Below are 17,319 nucleotides of genomic sequence, written 5' to 3' on the forward strand. Positions count from 1 at the left end.
ATCTTCAAAGCTATAGTTAGCAACTGCTATTGCTGCCGGGCATTGGCTTGAACACAACATGTTTACTTCACTAAAACTTAGAGTGGAAGGAAACTGTGTTAGATCCCCAAATCTGGGGTCAATATGTAGTAACACACAGCGACCACACGAGGGCAGCAGAGGACCTAAAAAAAAGGAGGTTCCAGGGTGGCGCGGGCAGGCAGAGAACAGCACGCGGTTGGGTACCTTCGTTGCGAGAGCGAGGCCAGGTGCAGGTGGGGCCCATGCTCTTCCCACCAATTCTTATGTAGAACTGCACAAGGCTGCGGGAGCAGAGACAAAGAGAGAAAATACCAAGATAAAAAAGTGTTCTTTTGGGTGAAGATGCTAATGCCATAAAGCTGGCAGCCCTATGTTTCTTCATTAAGCAGAGCGTATATGTTACACTCTTAGCCAGCAATAAACTCTGTATTAATTCTATGGTGGTTCAGGGCGTGTTCATATTTGTTCATCAGGATGGAGCATGCAAGAATGAGCTAGGGGTATAGGGTCAATCACATGCAAAATTTTAATTAAAAAACAGTTCTGGTCATACAAATGAAGAAAGTCTGACAGGAAAGGGAAGGACAGTGGGACAGGTTGTAGTGGGACGGGTACTGGGATGGTCGTATTGACCCGGTCCGTGCTCTGACCGGGTGTTGGTGGTGTCCAGGGGGGCGGTGCGGGCCTCTCTCCTCCCAGCACTGCTGAAGTACAGGGCCTTCCCCTCGCTGATGGTCCCGCAGCCACTCCCAATCTGACCCCCGCTCAGGCTCTGCCACAGGGGACTCAGCTTGCCCTCGAAGCCCTCAGCCAGCTCTGTGGGGCTGGGGGCGGCGGGCACACAGCTGTCCTGCTCCACTGAGACACACACACACACATGTACGCGCACATACACACACACACACACACACACACACACACACACACACACACACACACATGCACACACAGGCAGTCAACAGAGTGCACACCATTCTAACGCACATTACCTCCATACTTGCCAGTCCTCATGTGTTTTTGCTGCATACTATTCTCTCCTACACTCACTGCTGGTGTTCTAAATCCACAATGTCTCCACTCAGTATTCCTCTCTCTATGAACTCTTTCTCTCTCCCTCTGTCTCTTTAAAAGCAGTCTCTTTTTCTCTCTTTCCCTTTTACATCTCCATTTCTCTAAGAGCAGTCCCTCGCTTTTCTCCCTCTCCCTGTTACATCTCCATCTCTCTAATAGCAGTCTCTCTCTCTTTCTCTCTCTCCCTCGGACTGCCATGTCCCTCTCTTAGTGTAGTCAACAATCCCATCCATATTGCTTTATTGGCATGATGTACTGGAGCTGAGCATCTTGGCAAAGCATAACAATTAATAACAAGTGGCAGCGAGCCGTGGTGCTGTACTCAGAAAGATAAATTGCGTGAGAGGAAAGTATCAGCTCAGTGTCAACCTGTTTCTAAATTCAATTAGACATTCATTTCTGGCAAGACACATTGGCAAAGTTTTACAGAACAGTTTTCTTAAGTGATATAAAATCAACACGAGTTTGATTTTAACACATCACGCAAAACACAAAATGAAAGTGTACATGTTTAGACAAAAATACAATAAGAAATAAATAAATAAACCAAACTGCCATCTGTGGTATAATACAGTTTTTAATCTTCCAAAAATGTTTAGTAAATTAAAATCTTAAAGAGAATATATACATTAAATATTAATTTACATCAACAAGCTTCGTTGTCCATTTTCTCTCTATCTCTCTCACACTTTTAGTTCAGTCTCTCTCAGTGCAGTGCAGTGCCACCCCATCACCCGAACCCCACCCCACCCCTTCACCCATTCACCCCCTCCCCACCCAAACCCCACCCCACCCTGTCCCAGAGCGGTACCTGTGTAGCCCATGTCGCAGAAGCAGACCCCTGAGATGCAGTCCCCATGTCCCCCGCAGTGGTTGGGACAGGGCTCTGAGATGTACACCCCATCCAGGGCGAAGGCAGGGGCATCCCGGTACATACTGCTCTCCTGGAACCAGCGGAACCGCGTCTTACTGAGGGAGCGAGGGGGGGGGGGAGAAAGAGATTAAGAGAGAGAATGAGAGAGAGAGAGAGAAGGAGAGAGAAAGAAAGAGAAAGAGAGACAGAGACAAAGAGAGAGGGAGTGTCAAAGAGAATGAGAGATGGAGAGAGGGAATTTCATTTTACGTCGAAACAGTAAATCTGAAGCTAATGAAAGTGCATCCTCAGGAAGGAATGCTCATTTCCTTGATGATTAAAGATCTTTGACAGCAGAGAGGTATAATAACTCAGGTAAAGGAATCAGTCTGGAGCACACAGATTTCCAGCTTTTATTGCAGGCAGCATGCAGACTATGCCAGACAGTGTCCTCATCAGAGTCGACATTCACTTGCGTGTGCGTCTGCGCATTTGTCTGCGTCTGCGCGTGCGTCTGCATGTGCATGTGAGTGAGCGCGTGTGTCTGCGTCTGCGCGTGCGTCTGCGTCTGCGCGTGCATGTGCATGTGAGTGAGCGCGTGTGTCTGCGTCTGCGCATTCGTCTGCGCGTGGGTCTGCGTCTGCGTCTGCGTGTGCGTGCGCACGTCGGCGGTACCTGGCGGCCACGCTGCGCGGTATCACCACGGTGACCCTGCTCCAGCGCTCGTAGTCTCCGGTGTTGTAGACGGTGGGCTCCCGCAGCTCCCGCCCGCTGCCCTCACAGCCGCCCCCTCCTGGCGAGCCCGGGTAACAGCCCTCCCGCACCAGCGCCCAGGTGCGCCCGGCATCGTGGGAGTACTGCAGCAGCACTGGGGCCGAGGCGCTGAACTGAGCCTCACAGCCAATGTTCAGCTGGGGGGCAGGGGGAGGGGCCAAGAGAGAGTGACAGGAGATAACAAGGACCAATCAGAATTCATCTGGCTGACTGTGGCTCATCAGAGATAATGCAGCCATATCTGAGGATTAAAATGATGAACTTTAAAACCCATATGGAATATTCCAGAACGTGTTAATGAGTTACTTTCATTCTAAAACTTTTTTCTGCAGCTCTAAAACACCTGCACTTTTTTGTGAAATTTTTATTATATTGAATGATATTTTATATTGTTTTCTATTTGACCCTTGAGATCAACAGTATTAAAGTAAATTAAAGACCCTAATCGTTCAGATGACTCCTGGTACCTTAAACTGGAGGGTGTAGCCAGGGCGGAGGGCCAGGTCCCGGGTCACCGCCACCCTGTCTCCATCAGAGCGCCCAAACACCATGGCAGAGGGTGTGGGGGCACAGAAGCTGTCGTTCCTCTCCTCCATGCCCTCGTTCCCCAACATCAGCCAAACACTCATCTGATTCAGGGGGTAGTCGAATGCCGGCTTCTCATAAAAGTTCTGAGGAGGAAGGGGTGATGGAGGGTAAGAGATCTGTACCTGTCTCAAATTAGGGAAGGGTGGGGTTGAGTCTCACCTGGGAAAGGGTTGGGCTGGGTGAATGTGGGGTTGCGTCTCACCTGAGAAAGGGTGGGGTCGAGTCTCACCTGGGGAAGGGTGGGGTCGAGTCTCACCTGGGGAAGGGTGGGGTCGAGTCTCACCTGTGGAAGGGTGGGGTCGAGTCTCACCTGGGGAAGGGTGGGGTCGAGTCTCACCTGGGGAAGGGTGGGGTTGGCGATGGGTATGATGTGCTTCTCCCTCTCGGAGAGGATGATGATGTCATCGATGGCCCACTGGTCATAGCCGTCTCCGGAGTGGAGGGGCTGCCACCAGCGGAAGCGGGTGCAGGGGGTCTTGGAGGCCAGGGGCAGCTCGTAATGCACAAACCTGCCAGAGGGGGGCAGGTCAGTCACAAGGTGCTCTGTATGTTACTGAATGGGGTACACATGCATCCAGAACAATGGCACTGTAAAAAAAAACAGCTAGGCTTTTCTGTTTGATGATCGTTTATGTGATAAAATGACAAGACAACTAACTGTGCTGCTGGCCTTGAGGGCCAGGTAAAAGCACCACTAATTTACAGCTTCAGATGACCTGAGTTCCTCATTCCTTTTGTCTAATGATCAGCTGAAGAACTTTCCTCTCCCTTCCTGCACCTCACTCACTCACTCCCTCCATCCCTCCCTCCCTCACTCACTCACTCACTTCCTCCCTCCCTCCCTCTCTCACCGAGGCTTGGTGAAGTCTGTGAAGTACATCTCAGCAATGAGCCCCCAGCTGATGCCGCCATCGTTGCTGTACTGAAGGAGCACTCCCTCCTCCCGGCTGTCGGCGTGGTTACACTCCGCCCAGTCTCCGCCAACACGCAGGTAGAACTGCACAAACTCTGCCCACTCCGTGTCAAGGTCCCTGCTCACCAGCTGCCTCAGGCCAGCCTGTCACCACACAAATACAGAGTCACAAGCACACACAGGCAATAATAGAAATTTAGTAGATTTTATAGTGTCTACTAATTATTTTTATAGTAAATCTACTAATGCAGTACAGGGTACAGCAAGTAGGCTTATCAGGAGGACAGGGTGAGAGGTTCTGTACCTTGCTGAAGTAGAGTGAAGACCCTGATGAGACAACTCCACATCCCTGGTCAGGCATCACCACCTCTCCACCAATCACCTCCAGCCATGTGTTGAGCAGTGAACTCTGGGACTCGAAGTCCGAGAGGACGCCAGAGGACAATGAGGTGGAAGGCTGGCAGTCTGGGCCTGAGAACCCATCATCACACCTGAGGAAGAGAGAGAGAGGAAGAATGAGAGGGAGTACAGAAACAGACAGAGAGAGGCACAAAGAGAACAGGAAGGGTGATTTATAAGGAGACAGAACTTTTTTTTTAATGGTCGGATTGAATCAATGGCCTGGTGTAGTCAGAGTGTACAGCAGGGCTATACATGCCTGACCCATAAACCCAACACTCACTCATAAACCTGTACTCACTGATGTCAGATCAATAGAATACTACTCAAACTAATGAAACGGTATGTTCCACACTAACTCAGTGTGTTTATACAGTATGTGTGTGTGTGTGTGCTTATACAGTATGTGTATGTGTGTGTGTGTGCTTATACAGTATGTGTGTGTGTGTGTGCGTGTGTGTGTGCTTATACAGTATGTGTGTGTGTGTGCGCCTGTGTGTGTGCATGCGCGCGTGTGTGTGCGTGTGTGTGTGAGAGCGTTCATACCGCTCCCAGACTGACCTGCAGTGGCCGTGGTCACACCAGCCGTGGCCGTGGCACATGCCCGGGCACTGCTGCCCGATGTAGATGTCGTCCAGCGCCCACTCGTCCTGCTCGCCGTAGTAGTTCTGGATCCACCTGAAGCGCGTGGCGCTGGACCTGCAGACAGCGCAGCCAATCAAATCAGAGAGACGAGTTCAACGCAAAGCAAAGCAACAGGTCCCCAAACTATGACAATGCAAACTGAACACCTGTGGAAATATTCAATTGACTCTTTGCTATAGAACTCTGACCCCAGAGGTCTTTCATTCTAGACGGCCACTTCACCCCCTGATTCTACAAATGTTCATTCTGACTGAATCAATTTCACCCCACTCACTAGTTCTGACAGAGGTTAGCCAGTGAACTAGTGAGCAGGAAAACCTGCAGGACTACAGACCTCAAACACTGTGGCCTATTAACCTGATCTATAATTTATAGCACATGTGAAATACAGAATTTGCTATGCATTATATGCCTGTTTCAGGGTCATATAAATCACCTCAGGGTCAAATGAGAATTTAGAGGTGGGCGGTCTAGTCTCCAGCACAGGACAGTGTAATGACTTTTCCACCCCCTAGGGGGAGACATCCCCACACGGGTCTCCATAGACTCCACGGGCCGCCGGTGTGCCTCTCAGTCGGAGCGCGCCCGCGCCGTGAAGCTAACGTGCTGCGCCGCGAAGCTAACGTGCTGCGCCGCGCGGTGGTGAGCGATGGTCGCCCGCCCCGCATGCGTTTCGGAGCATGCCCCTGCATGCGCCGCGGTGATGAAGAGATGCGACGGGGCGTGACCGGGAAATGCAGCCGCGGTTACGGGGGGCCCGGGGGGGGGGGCACAGGGACGGGGGCTGTTTCCTGCTTCAGTGATCGAGAGCGCAATTGCACGGTGACCTTTAACCCCTTCATCACAGAGAGAGGTGCCGAGGAATCTTTAATCTTCATTCACGTCCCATCAGGGAGGGAAATAGATTAGGACACCTTTATTTAACACCGTGGAGGGGGGCTGGGACGGGGGCAAAAGAGAAATGAGGCTGTCCTGTAGGTCAGTGTGCCCTCTGAGATTTAGTGTGGAGACGGGAATGGAGAGCAGTCTGAATGGCTGGAGTCTGCGTGGGGCAGGGGCAGGGGCTGACAGCTATGGAGAGAAGGGTGTGCTGCTCTGTACACAGGTCCTGTGCAGGAGTGGATGCCTGCTGTATGGAGAGTGTGCTGTTTGTATGTGCATATTTTATGTACATGCATGCATGCATGCATGCATGTGCATACAGATTTCTTGTGTGTGTGTACATGCGTACACACGTGCTGTATTTGTATGTGCGTGTGTGTGTGTGTGTGTGTGTGTATGTGCACGTGTGTGTGTCTGTGCGTATGGGTGAGAGTGTGTGTGTGTGTGTGTGTGTATGCTACCCACCAGGTCTTGTGCGGCAGGGGCAGGGTAATCCTCCTCCAGCTGCTGAACTCAGAGGGGTGGTACACGCTGGCCGCAGTGAACTCTGGGCAGCTGGGCATCCCAGGCAGACAGGCCTGAACCACACAGCAGGGACGCATGCGCACATCAAACACAGCAAACACAGGGTACATCAGCACAGTGCAGCACAACACAACACAGCACAGCAAGATGTTGTATAATCCCAACCGAACTTCATTTCCACATTACGACTGTATCGTTTTAGCTGTTCAACATCCAGCTGCTCAAAAGAAAAAAGAAGGTCATATAGAAAGTATTCTATTAAAACTACAGTATGCAAGTCACCCTGGATAATAGCAGCTGGTCTGCAGGTAGATTCGGGAGGGCGGTGGCGCAGAAAGGCCTTACCTCCTTCACCAGGTGCCAGGTGAGCCCGTGGTTGGTGGAGAACTCCAGGCGCACCTGCGTGTCGATGTGGGGGGAGGGGTCCCGGCCGCACCCCATCACCAGGGAGAACTGCAGGGTGTAGGAGGCCCCGATCTGCATGGACTGCGTCTCCACGTAGCGCAGGCTGGAGCCTGGGCTGGGCTCCCCGGAGAAACTGAGAGAGAACGGGAGAGACATTCAGGCTCTGGGACACGGTCTAAAACGCAGGGTTTCGGGGAACTGGACTGAGGTGCTGCGGGTTTGATTCCCAGGTGGGGCACTGCCATTACACTCATAACCGCTTCAGTAAACACCCAGCTGTATGCAGGGAGTGTATGTAACAGATTTAAACAGTATACGTCACTCTGGGTAAGAGCATCTGCTAAATGCCTGTATGTAAATGTGAACTGAGCAGCTGTGACAGCTTTAAATGCTGCTCTTCCCCACAGCGAGACGCTTAAATCCAGAAGCTCTGCGGTACATCTGCAGCTGGACAGCAATATAAAAGAGCATAACTCAACAAGGACAGCTCATCATTCCCACCAGAGAGAGAGAGAATGAGTCCTGTCTTTCTTCACTTCTAACAGTGGCTATGTTCTCTCTTCAGACTGTCAGTTTGGGTCTCAACTAAAGAAAGCCAATGGTACACAGCAGTGTGCATGTGTGTTTGAGTATATACATATGGTGTGTGTGTGTGCATGTGAGTGTGCGTGCGTGTGAGTGTGAGTGTGTCTGTGTTTCAGGTTCTGCAGTCAGGACGTACCTGAGAGTCCAGTCATGTTCGCAGTAGGGCTGAACGTGGCCCAGGTAGAACCCCAGACTCTGGGTGACGTCCAGCACGTTGCTGAAGTCCAGGCTGATGGTGTTGAAGAGCACGGAGGTCATGGTGATCTCGTCCAGCGCCCACACGTCCTGACCCCGCCCAGAGTGGTAGGGCTGCCACCAGCGGAACTGCACCCCAAACTTACGGGCACCCGGGGGCAGCTCCACGGAAACAATCCTGACGGGGGTGAGAGGAGAGGGGGCATCAGGGGAGACTGTAATCTTCCTGTGTGTGTGTGTGTGTGTGTGTGTGTGTGTGAGTGTCTGTGTGTGTGTGTATGTGAGTGTCTGTGTGTGTTTGGGTGCCTGTGTGTGCATTTATGTGCATGCACGCATACGCTTTTGTGTATTTAGTGTGTGTGTATGAGCCTGTGTGTGTATGTGAGTGTGTGCACGTGTGTGTGTCTGTGTATATGAGCATGTATAATGATCCCAACAGCCCAGCTGGTATGAGTCACGCAGTCCCTGGGCAGAGACTGAAGCTGGAGGTGTTGAATAACCCACACAATCACAGCCGGTTCTGTAACTCTACCCCCCACCATTCCCAACACACTGCTCTCCACACTCTTACAATCCTCCAATCAAACCCCGGCACCTGACCTCGCCCTAACCCCCTCTCTACACCAGTACAGTGCTCTCCAGACCCCTACAATCTGCCTCCCTCCCACCCAAAACAATGCCCTCTTCCTCCCACCCCCCCCTCCCCAAAGCCCCTCTCTACCCCCCCAAACCAGTGCCCTCCAGACGCCCCCACCCGGCCCCTCCCCTGTCCCTCCCCAGCAGGGCTCTCAGCCGGCCCCTGACCCAATCCCTGCGCTCCCCTGGTGTTCTCTGTGTGGCCACAGAGCTGTTTGTCTTCATTAGAGAGACAGACAGCAGCAAATGACTCAACAAGTCCCAGAAGATTATTCCCCTATCAGAGAGGATGTGTGAGAGGTCCTTACGTCTCAGTTAAGAGATACACATACACAGGAAACACACACACAAACGTATACACACATACACACACACACACACATACACAGACTGTGTGGGGACATTGCCCATGTGTGCACTGCTTGCCTGTGTGGGTTCAAATACTAACACATGGCCATGCACAGATTAGTGCTTATTATTCAAAATGCCTGAAAAGTGTGTGTGTGTGTGTGTGTGTGTGTGTGTGTTTACCTATGAGTGTGTGTGAGTGCGCTCAGCATGAGTGCGTGCGTGGATGTGTGTGTGTGTGTGTGCGTGTGTATGTGTTCAGCATGAGCTGTACCTGGGCTCGTGGAAGCCCTGGTAGGAGTAGTGCTGCAGCAGGGTCCAGGTGATGCCGTTGTCAGAGGAGTAGTGCAGTAGGACGCCCTCTCCTGGCTGGTCAGGAGCAGGGCAGGAGCTCAGAGTGCTGCGACTGCCCAGCCGCAGGGTAAACTGGAGATATCTGAGCGAGGAGGGGAGAGGAGGAGCAGGGAGCGAGGGAGCAAGGGGAGGAAGAAGACAGAAGGAGGGGATGGTGAAGGGGAGGGAGAGCAGGAGGGAGAAACAGCGAGAGGGAGGGAAGGAGAGGGACACAAAACAAACAACAATAAATAACGAGGAATAGAGAGTAAAATTTTTAAAATTCAGTCGGTGTTCCGAATAGACGCGCCATAATTGCTGTAATTTGACAGCTGAGTAAACAGATATAAATGATCCCGTCTAAGCGAGAGGACTGGAACCGATCTGAGGACACAACAACTCTTCCTTGTCCTTGGCTCCAGGTTTTAATCACCAGCGCAGTTTCCTTCCTCCAGCAGGTGTTTACTCAATCAGGAAGGAAACCGATATTAAATACGGGCGTCAGGTGGCACGCAGGGAGCCACGCCAGGCATCATCAATCTAACGCCGATGCCATCTCCCGCTCGCTTTCTCCATCCCTCTCTCCCTCCCTTCATCTCTCCTCATCAGCGGCCCGCCCCGCAGTCGCCATCCATCTCCCGCTCCGGAAACGGAGGGAGCGGAGAGAGCAGAGCACCATGGGAATCAATCTGCGCCGAGCGCAGCCCCGCGGAGCGGAGAGACGGAGCCATAATGGCTCCTGATGCGCCGTGGAGAACGCACCGCGTCTTATCACAGCCCGGGGATCGGCGAGCAGGACCTGCTGCCCCAGAGCGGAGAGACGACATGGCTCCTGATGCCTGTGAGACGCCGCCCTATCACAGCCCGGGGATCGGCGAGCGGGACCTGCTGGAGAAACTGGCTCTGCAGAGCCGCTACGTGTTCCTCTGTGCTCCAACGCCCTGCGCCCCAGTCTTGGTCCCTTCCTGTGTCTTACTGCGCCTCTATCCCGGTGCCTTTGTCTTTGAGTCTTCACTCATTTATTTAATTAATTAACTCGGTGTACAGATTAATTGAATCCTGAAATTGAAATCAATGTGGTTTTTTTTTCAGTCTGGCCGAGCGTGTTCTCTCTAACGCACGTGGGTAGTTTCTGGCTAGTTTCTGCTTCTTTCTCCAATCTGCTCTCCAGCAGTGCTGGAGACAACAGGGCAAATAAGGTAAAGGGTCCAGGCAGACTCCACGCCCGTCAGCCAGAGGAGTTTCTACAGCGCTCTGAGGTGGGGACTGCCCTCCCCCCAGGGTCCCGTAATGGACGACCTTACGCTGTCATCTCCTGGCACTGCTGCGGACAGGATGTCCTGGACCCTGGCGTGCGTCGCTGTGCTGAGAGCTAGCGCGTTAGCACGATAAGCTAGCCCCCCCCCCAACGCGCTCATTAGTTTCTCTAAAGCATCCCAGCGTGTTTATGACTCAGTGGCCTGGATTCACTCAACATCCGCCCTGAACCTCGTCCTCACTCACAACTGAATGCAAACATTTGTTCTTTTTTTTTTTTCAGACGAGCAGCTTGGGGAGTTCAACAAACACCAAAATGAACTCACCAAAGGGGAAAAGAGGAAAAAAAACTTGCTTTCATATTTAATCCAATGTTAAGGAAAAATGTTAATTGAATCCAGGCTAGAGTTACTGTGTTCTTCTGTCCATGTGTCGGTATTTTCTAAGCCCTGGGTTTTCAACGGGGGGTCCACGAACCCCTGTGGGTCCTACAAGATAATGCAGGGAGTCCCTGGTCAGATTTGATATGCAATGACTATATACTTATTTGGGAAGATACAAAGCAATTTTCTAAAATATAACCCTTTTAAACCTATGATGGGGGGTCCCCTAGATGCATTTGAGTCTGAGTGGTCCCTGGATCAACAACAAGCGCCTCAGCGTGTTGCTAGCGTGTTGCTAGCGTGACTCTCGGCGCGTCCCGGAGCGCGTTCTCCCCCTCGCCCCCGGGCGGCCCGGCGGCCCGGGGCGCTTACCTGGCCTGCGAGCTGTCCAGGGAGGCGGTGACCAGGTGGCGGCGGCTGTCGCGGTTGAACACCAGGGCCTTGCCGCTGGCCAGCACGCCGCAGCCGAAGCTGACCTCGGCGCCGCGCAGCGAGGAGAAGCTGTGATAGGACGAGAGGCGCGCGCTGGAGAAGCCCTCCGACAGGAAGGCGGGGAAGGTCTGCGACGCCAGCTCGCACGCCGGCCCGCTGAAGCCCGGGTCGCACCTGAGGGCCGAAGAACAGGGTCTGACTGCTGGGGGCCCCTTTATATATCAGCACGAGCAAGCCCCGCCCATCACTGCAATCGCCTGCACCGATTGGACAGAACCGCATGTCTGTCAGCCGGTGCTAGCATCCACTCTATTCTGCTTCATAGGGTACAACTGCACCTAGAACCACTCATGAACCCAGAAAAAATGTACTAATTTATCTCAAAAAAAAAAAAAAAAAGTATTCATTCATTTAAGTGTCAATTGCACCGGGAAGTTAAAAAGGGGAAAAACATGAAAAATGTAAAAACTCTGAAAAGATATTGCATCATAATACTCATGTTCTACAAATACACTAACGGTTTCTTTGACAAACCAAACATTCGGAAAGAATAAAAGGGTCAAAAAGAGAGAGGTCAGAGATAAGTGGAGACAGAGTGAAGGTGAGAGAGTGGGAGAGAGAGAGGGAGAGATGGATGGGGTTAGGGGAAAGGTGGTGGTGGGGGGGTAAGATTTACAGTGAGCCCTGATGGGAATTAGCTTCAAGGTGAAGGTTAGCCCGGTTTGATCAGTTTACTGCTGATAAGGTGGGTGACTGACAGCTCCACGTACTTGCAGCCGGTGCGGGTGCAGTGTCCTCTCCCCGAGCAGAAGCGCAGGCAGGACGGACCGATGTACACTGCGAGACAGGACGGACAGACGGACGGACGCACGCACGGTGTCAGAATCATTTCCCTTTTACGTGGATCTACAGCAATGCTGGAAATTTATACTGTGTGCTGTGTCTTTCTCTCTCTATGAATCATCAGTAGACAGACAGTGGAGCAGTGAAAGGCATTTTGGGTACTAATGCTAATAGTACTAATAACTAAGTTCAAAGAGAGGAGAGAACAGCCTCATCACGAAAAACGGAGGTGTCGTGTTCTCACCGTTGTCGATGGCCCACATGTTGCCGGGGCCCAGGCCGGTCTGCTTCCAGCGGAATCGGGTGCTCTCCGTCAGCGCCGCGTTGGGCAAGGGAATGGATATCCTGGTCCACCTGCAGGGGGCGACAAAAACACGCAGGAATGACGGGTCTGTCAGTGGAACACAGCGCAGAGGCGTTGAGGTTCTGCCCCGTCGCGCCCGCGCGGACCCGGAGACCAGCGGCCGGGCCGGACTGACCCGCTGTAGTTTTCGGAGGAGTAGACGGTGCTGTGGGGGAGGTGCGGCCCGGCGCACAGCTCGGGGAGACACTCCGTGTGCAGGAGGGACCAGGAGCGTCCGTGATTGGTGGAGAACTCCAGATTCACACTGGCAACACACAGGCAGAGAGAAGACAGACAGCAATTTACCCTTTAAAAGCAACCGCCCGGAACATAACACAAGAACAAATGACAAGCAAATAAGGCAAGGAAGCATCTGGAGAAGCTATGAAAGCTCTCTGCAGCGTCCTGTGTATTCGAGACACGTCACCAACCAGGAAGCAAACGAGAAGGCTGTTGATTTATGTGCTTGTCTGAGGTAAATTATAATGCACGGCGCTGAGGATGTGTGCGTGGGCAGGAGCTGCACCTGTTGGCGGGCTGGTAGGACCCGCAGCCCAGGTTGATGGAGAACTGCGCCACGTGCGTGTACGTGCCAGGCACCACGGGCAGCAGCTGCATGAAGTCCAGCGCCCAGACGTGCCGGTTGGCACCGGCGTGGGCACGCTGCTCCAGACAGAACTGGGTCACCGGGGTCTGCAGCTCGGTGGGCAGCGCCACCGACACCACCGCAGGGGTCTGGGGGGGAGAGAGAGGGAGGAGCGGAGAAAGAGAGGAGAAAGACGAGAGAGGGAGGAGCGGAGAAAGAGAGGGTAAAAGACAGAAAGAGAGAGGGTAAAGTGGACAGGGATATGGAAGGAAGATTAGGTGAGGGGAGTGCTGTTACATGCAATTCATACAGCGCAGTAGATCTCAGTGCTCAGTGCTGTGCCATGTTCAGTAAAGGGTGTGTTGTAATTCATAGTGCACAGTAGACCTCAGTGCCCTCTCAGAGCTTTTACCCTGTAGGAGGAGTAAGGCAGGGTGTCCAATAGGACGTGCTCTCTCCGCCCCTCTGACCGACCGAAGAGGATGACGTCATTTTCGTGGGACTCTCCAGGGTCACACTGTCCCCCACCTGTCCCACACAACACAACGCACAGTCAGTCAGTCCTTCGGCACCATGGTAACAGAAGATTCGGGAGGGGGGCGGGAAGGCGTCCGAGCGTACCCATGGAGAAGTGGAAGCGCAGGTTGCCGTAGGACGTGGTGTCCAGGTAGGGGGTGCACACCTTCCTCTCCCCGTCCCGCAGAAACACCAACGCCAGGCCCGACTCCACCTCCCCACACTGTGTCCCGTACACGGCCCCCTCTATGTCCCAGCTGGGGAGGGAGAGAGAGAGAGAGAGACAGAGAGAGAGAGAGAGAGAGAGAGACAGAGAGAGAGAGAGAGAGAGAGAGGCATAGAGAAAGAGGGAGTGTGAGAGAGAGAGATTATATGAGAGTTGTATGATGGACAAATCCCTTGACACTTCTGTTGAGTAACAGAGGAGATGGACGCATCCATTTCCATAACGACCCAGGAGCAGGGCATGGATAGATTCCTCCACAGAGAGTACGCACACATATCCCCGCACACATATCCTCACACACATATCCCCACACACTATCCCCACACATATCCCCACACACATATCCGCGCACACATATCCCCACACACATATCCCCACACACATATCCCCACACACATATCCCCACACACATATCCCCGCACACATATCCCCGCACACATATCCCCACACACATATCCCCACACACACATCCCCGCACACATATCCCCGCACACATATCCCCACACACATATCCCCACAACATATCCCAGCACACATATCCGCACACATATCCCCGCACACAATCCCCACACACATATCCACACACACATCCCCACACACATATCCCCGCACACATATCCCCACACACATATCCCCACACACATATCCCCACACACATATCCCCGCACACATATCCCCACACACATATCCCCGCACACATATCCCCGCACACGGCTGTAACAGGAGGACACATTCCTTCACCCTGCGAACGAAGGCGGGCGCGTCGCGGGCGGGCTCTTCCGCGGCTCCGCGCCTCTTCAAACGCTCGCTTCCCTGAGCCGCTCTGAATGAGATTACAGGACGGGGGGAGACCGGGAGGCGGGGGGGAGGAGGAGGCGCAGAGGCCCGGGAGGCGCGGAGGAGGAGGAGGGCCTCATTAGGGCTGACAGCAGCGTGAGACTTGTGGCTCCCGGTGGCCCCGCAGCGCAAAAAAACCCCTTTTCCCAGAATGCAGCGGCCCCGAATGGTGCTCCTCAGAATGTCCCCATTAAGCCTGCGGAGCTCCTGGGTGCAGCTGTCTTCACGTTAAATCGCGGGAGGGGGGGTGTTGTAAATCCACCTGTGTGTTCTCCTCTCATTAGCAGAGTGAGAGAGGCAGAGGCAGTGCACACGCATGCAGGTGCGGAAGGACTGTTATAAGGAAGCTCCTCTCTTCCTCTCACCCTCTCATTAATGCACCCCAAGCTGCCGGTGACACCTGCCTGGAAGTCCTCATCATATTAGCTAAGTTAAGTGCGGTGGGGGCCTCGTCTCTCCTGCCCAGGGCCCGAAACTCCTTTCCCGGAGTCACGTGACTACTGACACCCGAGTGTGATGCTCAGATCTGCGGCCTCTCTGTGCTGTTCTCATTAAGCAGCCACACACCGTCCTGTCATCCACCTGCTGCTGGGCTGCCTGCTACTCACACTAGCGCTCGCTCATTACCGGCTCCAGCTCTCCCTGCCTGTTGACTCAGTGTGTGCGTGTGTGTGTGCGTGTGTGTGTGTGTGTGTGTGTGTGTGTGTGAGTGTGAGTGTGTGTGTGTGTGTATTTGCTTGTGACTATATTTGTGTGCGTGTGTGTGAATAGGTCTGTTTGTTGTGTGAGCACTGTGACATGGCCACTGTGTCACACAGAGCACTGTGACATGGCCACTGTGTCACACAGAGCACTGTGACAGGGCCACTGTGTCACATGGGGCACAGTGAGACACAGAGCACTGTGACAGGGGCACTGTGTCACATGGGGCACAGTGAGACACAGAGCACTGTGTCACATGGGGCACTGTGTCACATGGGGCACAGTGAGACACAGAGCACTGTGACAGGGGCACTGTGACACATGGGGCACTGTGATAGGCATATCTGGTAGCCACACTGCCAGAATTCAGTGGCTGCTTTCACTGAGATAGGCCCCGGACTGCAAGCGATGGCCTGGGAGAAATTCACACTGTGAGGATTTCAGCACCATGGAGAGCTTCCCCAGTACCTCAGGAGCATGCTCTGTAAGGGCTCTCCAGCACACGGAAGGCATTCACACACTCAGGCACAACACCAAGGGCCTCCATTTATCAGCCAACAACGCACCAGAGTTCCAGTTCCCGCACTTTAATTGGATGATCACAACATTTGCGACAGATCCTAAAAGAGCTAGAAATGCACAAAAAAGGGCTCGGGTTGTCATGCGTCCCCGCAATGACTTCACTGTCACTCACCCCGAGGGGGGGCTCTCGAACTCTTCCTCCCAGTAGCTGCGCCCCTCCTCGCGGTGCAGGTCGATGTCTCGTGTGGAGGCGAAGCTATGGCCCGACATCTCGTTTCCATGGAAATACAGGGCGTTGCCCTCTGACTGACAGGCGTGCTGGTGAGACGAGATGGTCAACATTATGGACACAAACAAATCATGAATGATCCTACACCCCGTTGGTTTCAACAATTTCCCACATCTTAAAATACTATACATACATACAAATGTGTGTGTGTGTTCATATTAGTATATATATCATTATTTTACAATAGGTGTACCGTATCCAATCTTACACTGAATCTGATATGCGACTGCATATGCGATTGTAGGAATGCATAAGGAATGCAGTTGCTGTCTCTAAGCACTCTACTAAGTCCCTTGAGTACTTCCCATTATTATTGTTTCTACAGAATTACATTGCATGAATGAGTGCAGAAACCCAGGGTGTTTATTTGAAGGTGAATTGAGTCGATGCACTGAACTGCCTGTTTTTCTCCGCACAGTTTAGCTCTCATTGGCGGCGTTAAATGCTAGGCTAAGCGTAACGACCTGATGCAGGCCTGTGTGTGTGGGGGGGGGGGGGGGGGGCTACCTTGACGGTGGCCCCGGGGAAGAAGAGCCAGTTGGCCGTGTCCGGAGGGTCCAGGCTGTCCTCCAGCAGCGGGGGCCGGTGCGCCGTGTTGGCCAGGAGCACGTTGTCCAGGCTCCAGCAGGACTCGTACCCCTCGGGCCCCGCCACGGGCTCCTGGGCCCAGCGCAGGCGCACCCCCTCGCCCCGGGACGGGAGGGGCAGGGGGAGGAGATGCACCACCGTGGTGCTGTTGGAGGGGGCTCTGTCACACACACACACACACAACAGCAGCTGGAGTCAGAGAGGTGCCTTCTATAACAGTCACATCACTGTCAAACAGCTTCAGCTTCTAGACTTTTCATGCCTGAGTCTATGAATCCTAGTGCTGAGAGAGAGATGCAGAGAAAAGGAGAGAGAGAGAGAGAGAGAGAGAGAGCGAGAAGCAGAGAGAGACAAGAGGGAGGAAAGATGCAGAGAGTGAGAGAATGAGAGAGAGAGATGCAGAGAGTGAGTGAGAGAGTGAGAGATGCAGAGAGAGATGCAAAGAGAGATGAAAAGAGAAAAACATGGATAGAAATGCAGAGAGAGAGAGAGAAGCAGAGACAGAGATGCAGAGAGATGTGTGAAATGACATGATGTGTCAGAATTGGGGAGGTGTGAGAAAGAGAAAGGGAGGAGAGAGAGAGAGAGAGAGGAGGAGGAAGTGTTGGTGACAGATGGAGAG

General features: G+C 53.1%; 1 protein-coding gene across 2 annotated transcripts in view; it reads right to left on the minus strand.

Moving 5' to 3' along the window:
* reln (reelin) overlaps positions 1–17,319 on the minus strand; it is a 129,481-nt gene that overhangs the window by 27,011 nt on the left and 85,151 nt on the right. For both annotated transcript variants that reach the window (XM_064342868.1, XM_064342867.1), the window contains exons 10-31: positions 16,617–16,857; positions 15,993–16,138; positions 13,639–13,790; positions 13,430–13,545; positions 12,958–13,166; positions 12,568–12,696; positions 12,333–12,442; positions 12,016–12,082; positions 11,186–11,419; positions 9,115–9,276; positions 7,798–8,034; positions 7,017–7,209; positions 6,612–6,724; positions 5,181–5,318; positions 4,525–4,711; positions 4,159–4,364; positions 3,645–3,816; positions 3,187–3,390; positions 2,621–2,856; positions 1,904–2,061; positions 672–879; positions 226–302 (exon numbers count right to left, since the gene is read on the minus strand). In XM_064342868.1, coding sequence (XP_064198938.1) covers positions 226–302; positions 672–879; positions 1,904–2,061; positions 2,621–2,856; positions 3,187–3,390; positions 3,645–3,816; positions 4,159–4,364; positions 4,525–4,711; positions 5,181–5,318; positions 6,612–6,724; positions 7,017–7,209; positions 7,798–8,034; positions 9,115–9,276; positions 11,186–11,419; positions 12,016–12,082; positions 12,333–12,442; positions 12,568–12,696; positions 12,958–13,166; positions 13,430–13,545; positions 13,639–13,790; positions 15,993–16,138; positions 16,617–16,857 — 3,695 coding nt within the window. The remainder of the gene's footprint in view (positions 1–225; positions 303–671; positions 880–1,903; positions 2,062–2,620; positions 2,857–3,186; positions 3,391–3,644; positions 3,817–4,158; positions 4,365–4,524; positions 4,712–5,180; positions 5,319–6,611; positions 6,725–7,016; positions 7,210–7,797; positions 8,035–9,114; positions 9,277–11,185; positions 11,420–12,015; positions 12,083–12,332; positions 12,443–12,567; positions 12,697–12,957; positions 13,167–13,429; positions 13,546–13,638; positions 13,791–15,992; positions 16,139–16,616; positions 16,858–17,319) is intronic.

Source organism: Anguilla rostrata, chromosome 7 (assembly GCF_018555375.3).
Source record: "Anguilla rostrata isolate EN2019 chromosome 7, ASM1855537v3, whole genome shotgun sequence".
NCBI classification, from domain to species: domain Eukaryota; kingdom Metazoa; phylum Chordata; class Actinopteri; order Anguilliformes; family Anguillidae; genus Anguilla; species Anguilla rostrata.